At 31.5% G+C, this 12,758-nt stretch overlaps 1 protein-coding gene and 1 long non-coding RNA gene across 4 annotated transcripts in view; one reads left to right on the top strand and one right to left on the bottom strand.

Annotated features, from left to right (window-relative positions):
* Positions 1-12,758, bottom strand: part of LOC111625766 — a 28,472-nt gene that overhangs the window by 3,774 nt on the left and 11,940 nt on the right. The gene's annotated exons all lie outside the window — the stretch shown is intronic.
* On the top strand, positions 3,556-10,704 carry LOC111625765 (deoxynucleoside triphosphate triphosphohydrolase SAMHD1-like). 3 transcript variants are annotated; one of them, XM_023368988.1, is made up of 13 exons: positions 3,556-3,645; positions 3,762-3,807; positions 5,088-5,131; positions 5,207-5,367; positions 5,473-5,671; positions 5,741-5,869; positions 5,946-5,975; positions 6,404-6,568; positions 7,554-7,645; positions 7,717-7,767; positions 7,839-8,070; positions 8,583-8,702; positions 10,316-10,704. In XM_023368988.1, exons 2-13 carry the CDS (start codon positions 3,789-3,791, stop codon positions 10,538-10,540), a joined length of 1,467 nt encoding a protein of 488 aa, XP_023224756.1. In that variant the 5' UTR covers positions 3,556-3,645; positions 3,762-3,788; the 3' UTR covers positions 10,541-10,704. The 3 variants fall into 3 exon arrangements, with proteins under 3 accessions (XP_023224756.1, XP_023224757.1, XP_023224759.1); XM_023368989.1 differs by having other exon boundaries at positions 3,611-3,652; XM_023368991.1 differs by having other exon boundaries at positions 3,645-3,662.

The following is a 12,758-nucleotide window of genomic DNA, read 5'->3' as shown; positions in this document are numbered from 1 at the left end:
AATCTTACCCGTTTTCACAGAATGCAAGAATTAGGTCTCCCGTTTCCAGACTAATTAGAGAATTTTTACGTTTAGTCAAACGAACAAATTTCAACGTTTCTGGAACGTTTTCAATCGTTCTATAATCGAACATATTCGAATTTTATGTTCGAATTTAATTCGAACAAATTCGAACAAAACATTCGAAATAGAAAGCCACTTTCAACTACTTTTAGCCTCATATCTCCCGCACCCTTATAGCTATCGAGACGCAACCACCCCTACGCACGAATGGAGACTTGGGGCTACTACCACATACAAACACCATTCACGTGAGATGTGTAGTTTTGGCGAAAAAGTGAAATATAGGGACATACACGTCCATTTATATATATATATATAGATATAGATATATATTGATGATGATGATCAGCTTTTAGAAATTTACTTGGATTTATTTTAGAATAGAGATAAATTACTGTATTGATTTTATTTTAAATTATTCAGGATGTGTAAGGAGTAAAAATTAATAGATTAATATATTTTCTAGATCAAATTTATTGCTCTGTGCACTTTACAAAGATATTTCAGTCATTTGATTGCCATAGTGTATAGTTTTATACTGATTCTTCTCAAACTGGGTTTACACACATACAACTTGTTTTCGCTCCAATAATTTACGGATCAGTATTTTTCTGAAATTAAATAAAAATAAAAAATTAATGTTTTTTCTATTATTACATTGTTTTTCGTACTTACGAAAATATAGTTTTGTTTCTTCTCTTTTAATAGTAACATCTCCTGGTTAAGTTCTTCTTTCATACGTAAATTTTAAATTTTCATTTAATTTGTGTGCTTCTTCTATTATTTCTCTAGCTGTTGTTACTTGTGAATCATAAATTATTAAAATGTTACCAACATATCTTGCATAACAGTAAATACCTGTAAAATGGGATATTTTTACAGTCTGTTAATTTTGGTTTTATAACTGATCGATTGCAATTCCTATTTTTCTGTATAAACCTGTAGACATTTTAAAATAATTATTTTTAAAAGTAAAATCAATAAGGCTTATTATATATTCTGGTGGTTTATATATACTTATATTCTTTTTAATCATTTTCAAAGTAATAGAAGAGTACTTACATTTCATATCAAGACTAATTCATTATTCTAAATGATTGCTTGATTTGGCCTTTCAATAATCCATTAATTAATTGATCTGTAACCTTTATGTTATAATTGGATTTAGTTATTTCCCGAAAATAATTTTTTAAGGTACTTTTCTAAATTATACAAGATTGAATTTCTGAAATCAATTAGAGATATATTTCTTGGTTTGTGTGTTTTTAGTCCTATATAGTCGATCCCCCTATAACACTGTTGATAATTCTGTTTTATATGAATTCCATGTTGTACGAGTCACTTAGATTTTACAAATACGTTAATTTACGTATTCTTACGTTATCGAAGTTTAAAATATTTTTAGTTGTTGATTTGTAAATTTTCTTTTGTATATCTTCATTAGTTAGGTAAGTCTCTCTTTTAAATTTCTTCCATAGGATCTTTAGGTAGCAGTTCGTATTCTTCTGTTGACACAATTTCCAATTTCTTAGACTGTAAATCCTCCGTTTTTAATATAACCAATTGGTGTGATTAAATTTTTCCTTTGATGAGCACTAAAAGCTCATGGAAACCCATCAGTAGGGCTTGCTGATTCGTATAAACTCAGCAAGTGTTCAATACTTTGGGTGCTTCAAACTGCCCAGTATGTAAGCCTGTGATATATTTAAAAGCATTGAATGAACACACGAACTAAAAATAGAACATTAACCTCAATATGAGTGAGAGTTAGCAATAATTCTCAGTCTAGAGCAAGAACAACTAAAAAACGAAAACGTTTTATAATTGTTCCCGTAAGTTATTGAATTTTTCACATTTTTGATGAGCGAAAACGTTTCGAGGTAAGTTCATATTTACTCAAAATAAATTGTTTTACTACAATTTAAGGTTATTATAGTAAAATTGGAGTTGTTTATGATCAATTTATGCACATTTATTAATAAAATACACGTGATAAACAGCGTCAGATTCTCTTATAGCATAGAGAATTGCGGCTTTGTAACAGTATACTTGGTGTACTTGACACAATTTCTTATCTCTGAACTATTAAAAAAAACAAACGTAGTAGGACACAGTTATGTTTCCGTAAACACTTTCATCGACATTAACGAATATTGTAAGTATAAATTTTAAAATATTCAAAAAAATACAACTGTTTGTACTTTTAAACTGTAAATATATAAGATCGACTTAATTCTGTTTTTCACTTCTGTGAAATGTTTTTAAATTTACGTAAAATTTAATGAAGTAAAATCAATTTTGTTGTCTTGGCAAGAAGTGAACGAGTTGATATTCGTTTTTAAAACGAATACAGTTAAAAATAACTGTTGCGAGTTATTTTTGTACGCTTTATAGTAAGTAAAGTTTGCTGTTGGTTTTCTCCAGACGTTTCAAATTTACACAAGAAATGCATAAAAAATTACGTCATATCATCAACTTTATTATAGAAAAATACGTATAGACTATACCTGTTTACAGTATGATGTATTTACTTACAATGTAGTTTTAAAATTTATAAAATATATATACTATAGTCATTTATTTTCATGTTTTGTCTCCTTCCTCCCTTTGGGCAATAACAGGGCTTTTTTCTTGCCTATTTTAGATTTGGTTAAGCCTTATATGGGGTTGGGTGTTTACATAAATGTTACATAATTTTGTGAGACTAGCCGGGGGTACAATCCGAATACACAATGGAATAATTAATCTAAACGTTTCGAGAGCTTACACTTTTCTACTATAATCATACTACCTCTAGATGATTTCTCTATTTCTTCACCTTTAATTTCTTTATACTTCAATTCATTCAGTTCTTACACTTCAGTTCGTGGGAAGGTCTTGAGTGGCACATCACAAAAATTTTTCTTATCTTACTAACTTGAACTCATTTTTAAAATCTGCGGGTTACGACTATGGGCGTTGGCCTTCAGGAGATTGTATAAAATACGTGTTCCTTCTTTCAGATTTCGTGGCGGACTCCTTGAATCGTGCAAAATCATTTCTATTTCTCACGATTGTTCTCCAATCAGCCTTTTGGATTCTCTCACGTGAACAGAGGAAAAGGGGATGTATCGAAAAGGTTAACAATTCACAGGGTGCTGACATTTGTAGTAGATAAGGATAAAACAAAAGGATGTTTCAACTTCCGTTGCAGGAAGTGACTTTTTATCAGTTTTTCAGCGTTAGAAAAACCTAATTTCTTACCAAAATTAAAGAATATTTTTCCCCTAAAATTTTAACTTTATAATTAAATTATAACTTAGTCACAGGGGCAATTCAGATCTCATAATTCTATGGTCTTAACTATTGGGTAATATAATTATTAATTTTAGTTTCTGAAGTGTTACTTTGAAAACCGTTATGTTTGTCACCTGCTTTGTACCTTAATTAACACAATAATGTAAAAAACAAATGAGATCATTTGATAAGAAGATAACAAAAGTGAAGATAAATTTATCGCTATTATAAATTGTTTACAGCAGACATTAAATGAAAGGGAAACTTTAATGACTGTTACAGAAATTTCTCTTCTTCATTTTCTACGTATATGGTTTATTAACGTTATTCATTTTCCTATAGAAATTTATATTAAAAAATTATTTATAAGTCATTTTTAGCGTTATAATAATAATAATTAATCATTTAATTCTTAATTTCAGGCAGTCAAATTTTAAATTTCAGAAGGAATGCCGTTTATCGGAAACCGTAAGTCTTTTGCTTTAATTTTATATTCTTATTTCTATAAAGTATCAAAGAACACCAAAATTTCAATCGTATTATTTATAATATAAATTTTGCTAGACTTTCATTCTGATAGCCGGATAGTCGAGAAGGTAAATCCTACCATTCTGGAGGGTTCTATTTCGTCAATTAAGAATCTGAGTAAATTTCACAAGTGGTTTCTCTGTATGTATGCCTAAAGAGTGACACGTATAGACCTTTACTCAACCGGTGAGGATTTATAGGGGTGTGCTCAGGGCATAGCTGCATTTGTAAAGATTTCATTCTTTAGTTTAATTACGATATTCGGCTAAACTCTGTTATGGATATGACCATAGTTATAGTTGTGTTAGAAATAAGACTTTTTCCAATGGTATCTACCGGGTTACACAAAGGATACCTGTACAACAATTACGCAATTTTGCTAACATCTGGAACTTAACTCTATGTTCTACATTAGTCCATAGTTTCGTATATCACGAATTCGCATAACACGGCACTTTTTCGGAAGGCATCTACCGGAATACACAGAAGATACCTGTATAAAAATTACGTAATTTAAATAAGTTATACTAAAAATTACTTTTATTATTTGTTAGAAATTATAATCGAAATCGTTAAATCATCAAATTATTATCAGTAAAATTCTATCCAAATTGTTAAAATCATCAAATTATTATCAATATATATCAGTACAGACTTTTACTTGCTGATAAGATAATTACTGTAATTTAGTTTCTGTTTTGGTTTTGTTAGATGAAAATTGATAATAACATAATACAGCGAGAAACAAACAATCAAACGAAAATGAAATTTCGTAATTTAAATTTAAAGTATATGCTCTTCTCGATTTTAGTATCGACTTGCCCCTGTGCATCATACGTTTACTTCCAACAGTAGAGTCATCGCCGAAGTGTTGTGTTGCCGTAACTTAACTAAACAAACAAACAAGCAGCCCAACAATACTTATTAACGATAAGTGTTACACTTAATTAGTTTACGTGTCCACCAGTGGCTTACTGAATAAAACTAATGAATACCACGTGAAACGAGTCGGGGGTGAGAACTCCCGACTCGTTTAATGGTTTCATCCACTTTTTCACAGGTTGTCGAGTTTCTCTGTGGTTAATAGTCATGTTAAATCAATAATAATATGAATTAATATTAATTAATAACAATTAATATTAAAAATCTACAAGTATCCCTGTTTAATCTTCCGATTTAACTAACGGCATAATCCTAATTTTGTTATTTACATTTTAAAGATATTAACAATAACATTTGCGAGGATAATGGAAATACTCAAAAGGTAATCATTTGATTGATAATAAGATAGGAGTTATAACATAAAATTTATTGTATTAAACTATTGTTATTTTTTTAGATATTTTGCGATCCTGTTCACGGACAAATCAGTTTCAATGCTTTATGTCTGAAAATCATAGACACGCCAGAATTTCAAAGACTTCGCTTCATCAAGCAGTTGGGATTTCTCTACACTGTTTATCCAGGAGCTAACAATAATCGCTTCGAACACTCTTTAGGGTATGAACATTTTAATATTCGAGAAACCACAGAAAACAGAAAATATTGGTGCCCATTGGTGGGCCGGCATTATTTTGTATCCTAATTATTTATGTGTAATTCTAGAGTTGCTTATTTGTCGAAGAAGTTTCTTCTGGAATTAAGAAACAACCAACCGGAATTAAATATAACGGACCAAGAAATAAATTGCGTACAGATTGCGGGACTTTGCCACGATCTCGGTCACGGTCCATTTTCTCATTCGTGGGAAAGATTTATGAGGAAGTGCAGAAAAAAACGTAAAGACGAAAGCAAACCGTGGAATGTAAGTTAACACGTTAAATATCAAGCAATTTCTAAGTGAATTGTGAATTTATATCCATTTTAATCGCAGCACGAAGAAGTATCCATTAAAATATTTGATTATCTTGTACGAAAATATAAATTGGAAGAGGAATTTCAAAGATATAATATAGACAAAACGAAAATCAATTTCATCAGAGATCTTATGAAAGGAAAACCTGTAAGCGAATTTATTTTCTATTGCATCTGATTTTGTAAAATATACCCTATTTACATAATTAATATTTTATTTACAGACTTGCGATGAGCGGACATTCCTCTTTCAAGTAAGAATCTGTTTGTTTATTTATAGATTAATTACTGACTTTAATAAATACAGTATACCTTTCGAATAGCAGACACCGTCGAAAACCGAGAATATTATCTACTATTTAGTGGTAAACATAATACATGTCCTATTTATAGTGTTTTCAGGTTGTAATAATGCCTGTTAAGTAAAGATGTCCGCTATTCGGGACTGTTTGTTAATGGACCGTTCACTGTAAATGTAGTTTATGGTATAATATATTTAATGGCTTCTAACATTTCATAAATTATTTATGATGATATTTTGTGTTAATAAGATATAATCCATCGCGGTATCAAATTAGCAAAGTTATTTTGTTCTACTAATGATATTTATTGTACAACAGACAGAAATAGTATTATTTCGAATGACTTAAACATTAATAATTTACATATATATAATTTATAGATCGTGAATAACGAAGAATCGGGATTAGACGTCGATAAATGGGATTATTATCTCCGCGACTGCCTGTATCTCGGAATCAAATGCGGATTCGAATACAAACGCCTCATGCAATTTGCAAGAGTAAATGATGTCGATGGTAAAAAGGTTATATGTTTCCGTGACAAAGTAAGAAATTTATTATTTAATTAATGTTTTAAAAAGTAAAGAAAATTACTGGTTGGGTGAAGGAATTCTGAGGCGTGTAAAGTCACTGAGGCATGTAAAGTCTAGTGCCAGTAGTGAAAGATGAGAGGCAAAGACAGACACTGCCCATGTAAAGATCCACGGGCAGTTGCAGTCTCTTAAACACAATCCACGGAGGATCGAAGTAACCTAAGTAAAAAGAGAAAAACAAATAAACGTGAATATTTATTTTTACTTTCACGGCTGCTATATATTGTTATATATAACAGCCGTTATATATATATAACAGAGGGAAAGCATGGCGATCTATTGAAAAGATGTACTCCACCAAGATTTCTACTTTTTTGGACTGAGGAGACATTGAAACTTTAAGAAATACAAAAACATTCGGAGTTTTTGACTCTATGTATGGATGTTAGTGTGTGTTGGAGCACGATTTTGTTCACACTATTTGAAGTTTAATAACTCTTGGTGCGACGGCCGGATAGCCGAGCGGTCAAGGAGGCAGCCTTCCGCTCTGGGAGACCCAGGATTGAATCCGGACGGGTCAAAGAATCCACAGGAACTTTTCGGTGGGTGATCCGTTCGGACATGTCGGGCCCCATCCCTCACCACCGGGTCGCCCCTTGTGGTCCTGGCCGAACCCATAATGGGTTTGCTTTAAGAGGCCCATAAGGTGGAAATTCTTAAAAATAATAATAACTCTCGTGCTTTTTGTCGAAATTTTAAAGGTATATTTGTGTATAAGGAGGGTTGATGCTCTTAAATTTTCATGGTTAAAGATCGAGAAGATGGAGAGATAAAGGGCGTCGTATATCCTATCTCGAGTAGGCTTTAACTCCTTATTAGAATTTACATTTTTTTTTCTATAAAACTTAACCCTACCTTTAAAATTAAACGTTTTATAATAATTATAAATATAAAAAGATTTTAATAAGAAAATATCGTAACATGCATTTTCTTAAAGGTTGTAAGTACTGTTTACAAGAATTTTCTAACAAGAAGTGAATTGCATCACGCTGCTTACCAACATCGCATGAACAGAAGAATAGAAAGAATGTATGCTTTTTCTAATATTGATAAATTGTGTAGAATAACCGAAATAACACAGCCATTTTATAATATTTCAGTATTTTCGATGCTTTATTGGAAGCGGATGGAAAAGTTTTAGCGCCTAACGGGTAAGCTGGTTTTATTTCTTTGTGTTTTGAAATAATAATTATTCTATATTCTTAATTTATTTCCACTGTAGTGAAAATTTTCAGTTCTACAATTGGACTAATGCAGTGAACAGAGAGGAAGAAGTTATTGAATTGACAATGAGAAACTTCTGCATGATGACTGACAACGCTGTTTACGATTCTCTGAAATACTCAAAAATAGAGAAAGTTCGAAATATACTGGATATAGTAGAGAGACGCTTTCAAAATTCTAAAATATATCAGACGGTTTCTCATTGGTCCGTTGCTGAAAAGCCCGATAAGGTATTTTAAAAAATTACTATAGTTCATATAGTTTTCGGGGTTTTCTTCTCGTATCTAACGCCTAAATAGGGATAATTTTTTCAGAAAATAACCTCTAGGGAGGCATATCCACCCTCGGTAGATTATCCTCGTACTGTCATACCGTATCCCATCACTCTGATCTAAGAGGCACATGTTGTGATTATCAATAATCATGACAAGTGCCGCTTGAATGGCCAAGGCGATCAAAGTGTTGTGGGGATCTAAGATAAAATTTGGGCAAGCAATTCTTCTTGAGATTTTCGTAGGTAATTAGTCCTGAATACGTTTATTTTCATCCATAACCACTCAATCGAAAATTGGTATAAATAGATAGACCCTGTAAGTGCTCACTGAGAAGAAAAAGTTAAAAAATCTGAAGAAAGTGGAAAACTATAACTTCATTTAATGCCTTTCAGTACAAAAATAAACTAATACGAGAACACTTTAATAGTCACACACATATTTCATGTACACGTTTTTTTTCATTTCAGAAAACTATAAAAGCAGCAATTATGAAATGTGCGCAAGAATTATCTCCGGATGAAAAAAGAGACTTTTATAAAAAATATGGAACTGATTTTGAATTACGCGAAGAAGATTTTAAGATTCAGGTAAATAATACTACTGTTAAAAAATATGCAATTAAAATTACACTGTAATATATACGAAAATATGAAATTTGTATTATTTTTTATGTATATTCAGGCCGTCACTTGAACATCGTTAAAAATCAAACACGACATTTCTGGTATCGCTGTATCATAAGTCTTTCTTATGCATCCGGTCGCCATCAACAGTAACCTTGATGGCGACCGGATGCATAAGAATCATGATGGCTAGGCATGTAACAATTTTTTTAGCTGACCCACAAAATAANAACATCGTTAAAAATCAAACACGACATTTCTGGTATCGCTGTATCATAAGTCTTTCTTATGCATCCGGTCGCCATCAACAGTAACCTTGATGGCGACCGGATGCATAAGAATCATGATGGCTAGGCATGTAACAATTTTTTTAGCTGACCCACAAAATAATATTTAGAGTAATCAACGTCGTAATGAACCTCTACTCAAATCGCTGTGCGGTATGTTTACAGATATCAGAGAAGTGGGTGCATGTAATGACAACGTAACATCCCGTATGTATGTGTAATTTGCAGTCAACAACCTAACGTAACAAATACTAAAAAGAATTGTTTTTGCTCTGGACAGATGCTTAAGTGAAACATTGTATAATGACAAACTAAATTCAAAAAATACAGTTAATGATATCCATTTTACATACTTTAGTAATATACTGGACAAGGTATTAAGTGTAAAACTATAGACGTTATGTTGATATTTGCGTACGCTTTTACAGTAAAACACGGCGCTAAATATGTAGAAACGAATTTAAGTTATTTTGATGGTGGCGATCTTCATACAATCAGCGTAAAGTCGCCGAAGAGTTTAACAGGCAGCGTTAAGATTGTTGTGTGTGATTGAAAGTGTGGATGTAAACTGGTACTTTTCCACGACATCATATTGACTGCGAGTACACAACATCAAAATAACTTGAGTTCGACTCTCCTTACTCAGCACAATTATTTCCTTGTAAAAGAATGAAGATCGATCGCTATAATTCCCGTGGATCTAGACTTACAGAGTACTCCTGTTTAGTATTATAATTTTTCTGAACTTTTTCGCTTACTGTGTATCAATATTTTTATTCAACGCTGTCTAGAAAGATTTTTCACTAGAATGCAACCAAATCTGGCACAATGACATTTCAAGATATAAAAGACATTTCCAAAAAAAAAAAAAAAATTAAATTAATAGCAAAATTCTCCACTATTGCATTTATGATGCTGTAAGCAACAAGCTTTATTTCTACAAGACATTCACATGACACAAAAATTTTAGCAATGAAGAGTTCAATGCGGTTTTTATTTTTTAGGTGCAAGTTATTATTTTTTAGGATTATTCTGGATTCTGCCGTTTAGGAGTTCAAAGACGGAATTTTGTACAGAAATTGAGTTCCCGGAAGTACGCCTTTACGATAAGGATNTTCGACTACTAAGTTGTTCTTTAAACATCATTAAATACAGGTATTTCAATTACAATATCGTTGTACGTTGCATTCCTGGAATTCCCAACGTTTTTTGTTTTACCAATATTTACAGTTTAAATAATGAAAACTTTTGACAATAATTATGTATTAAACATTATTTTCTGTGTTTTAGATAATTTCGATCGATTGGGGCAAGGGTGAAGATAATCCAGTTAGTCGTGTCTACTTCTTTTCTAAATATAACATGGATGCTACTTGGAAAGAAGAGCAAACTAACTGGATGATGCCGAAAACATTCAGAGATGTGAAACTTAGTGTTTTATGTAAACGCCATGACGATACGACATTCGAAAAATTACGAATTTGTTGCGAAAAATACGATGCAATGCGCACTTAATGGCATCTTTAAACTTGCACAACGAATTTGTGACAGTTATAAAATAAATATTCCCGTAAGTTAATATATTCTAAATTAAATTATAATTCTATTATATTGTAGGATACTTATAAATTTTCAGTGAAGCGAATGAGTTAACTTGTATACGTGCTATTTACAGTTGAACCTTCTGTGAGATAATTCAATGTAAAAGTCCTTGTATTTAAATTCTGAAAATCTGTACTCAAGAGTAAAATAAATATTCGTAAATAATTAATCATCGTACTTACTAATTTCATTCCTGACCAACCACTTACAATGTGTTAAAATACTTTCATTCGCCCATCAGTGGCCGAGTGTATAAAACCACTGAACTCTGGTCGTGAGTTCGCGCCTCGGCAACGTGCTGCATACTTGGAGTTTACCGGATTTTCTTCTTGTTAGTAACAACTAAATACGGTCCAATTTTCTCATCAAACCAAATAGTTTTATTCATGTACAATGCAAACGTAAAATTGTGTACGTTGTTTGGTAGATATGCAATAACAAAGTCATTTTATTCTCCTAATCAATAATCTCAGATGATTCTGGTTACCACTGGCCAAGTGGATGTTCATTAAATATGATCATTCCAACAATTGTTTTAACCTTTATTATTAAACAAAACTTATCGGAGACAATGAAATGGATCAAAAATTATAATATTTCCATTTTAGGATTATTCTGGATTCTGCCGTTTAGGAGTTCAAAGACGGAATTTTGTACAGAAATTGAGTTCCCGGAAGTACGCCTTTACGATAAGGATAAGGATTTGATGTGGGACCCGGGGTTGTTGATAATTTTATATCATGTATACAGGAATAAAAAGTGTATTTTGTTTATAAAAAAAATTAATTACATGATAATTTTACATTACAGGATAAATCGAATGTATATCTATTTTCGATTTAATTTATCCAGGTTTTAAATAGAAGTCAGTTTAAAACTATTAATACTAATATTTCAAATACAATAGTAGAGTTAATTACCATCATCAAGTATGAAACATGCCTTTGGAATGTTTCATATTTGATAACAATTCAAAATTATTAGCTTACGGATTTCGAATACCGAAACGAATCCAAGCATTTCAAATACCCCAAGACTTTTTTCAAAGGGTACTGTCGAGTAGATTCTGATTTATATTATACTTAAATTTAATTGTAACTTGCAGTCAACGAAAACACTCACACTGGTTTATTAAGTTGCAAACTTTCATTCTGAAAACAAATACAAAATAGTTTGTGTTTGATACAATTGTTAAAAATACCAATATTTTAAACATAGGTTAAATCTATATGCAATATGTCTTTACAGTAATTTGTAACAAATTCATGTACAGTAAATAACATGTAAATTTTAGATTTTAAAGTGTTGTGTGCTTACAATTGATTTTCTAATATGAATATGTTTAAAACTGTATACCATTGGAAAAGCTGTAAATGTCTACTTATTAGAAAAGTTTTACTGCAGGCATGCCAGGAGTCACGGCGATGGATCTTCGCCAAGTAAAAAAGTTAATGACTGAGTACGTATGCAGGAATCAGAGTTGTCGATATAAGAAGGTCGATTTATCCGCTTCCGAACACCTGACGTAATCCGAATACCTCGTTTCAAAGAAAATTGTTTTCTTAGGTAATGTGCAAACTTGCAAGACTTCCTATAAAGCAGTTCCTTAAATTCATATTCTTCTTTTTCTTCATCTGGCACTGAGGACACTCGTATAGAAAAAACTACTCCGTCTACAAAAATCAAATTTTAAAATTAAGCCTTTTTCGTTTCCAATGAGATGATGGCGAAACTTACTGGTCGATAGGTTAAAATTCACAGGGGTTTACCCATAAAGCTTATTTCGTTTTACGGCATAATTTTATGCTTATAAAAATAAAATTGCGTGCTGACAAATGAATTTTATTCAAATTGTTACTTAGAATTACAAAAGCTTATATAGGCTATATGTATATATTTAAGCTTAACATAAATAAATAAATATATATATATATATACAGTCGACCCCCTATAAGATCATTGATTATTCCGTTTTATATGAATTCCATGTTGTACGAGTCACTTAGATTTTACAAATACGTGTACCGGGCTGTGAATGGCTCACGTATTTGTAAAATCTAAGTGACTCGTACAACATGGAATTCATATAAAACGGAATAATCAACAGTGTTATAGGGGGGTCGACTTGTAT

Source organism: Centruroides sculpturatus, unplaced genomic scaffold, assembly GCF_000671375.1.
Source record: "Centruroides sculpturatus isolate CEXI.00-Female unplaced genomic scaffold, Cexi_2.0 scaffold459, whole genome shotgun sequence".
NCBI lineage: Eukaryota > Metazoa > Arthropoda > Arachnida > Scorpiones > Buthidae > Centruroides > Centruroides sculpturatus.
The sequence above is the reverse complement of the archived record's forward strand: the minus strand, read 5'-3'. Positions and strand labels throughout refer to the sequence as shown.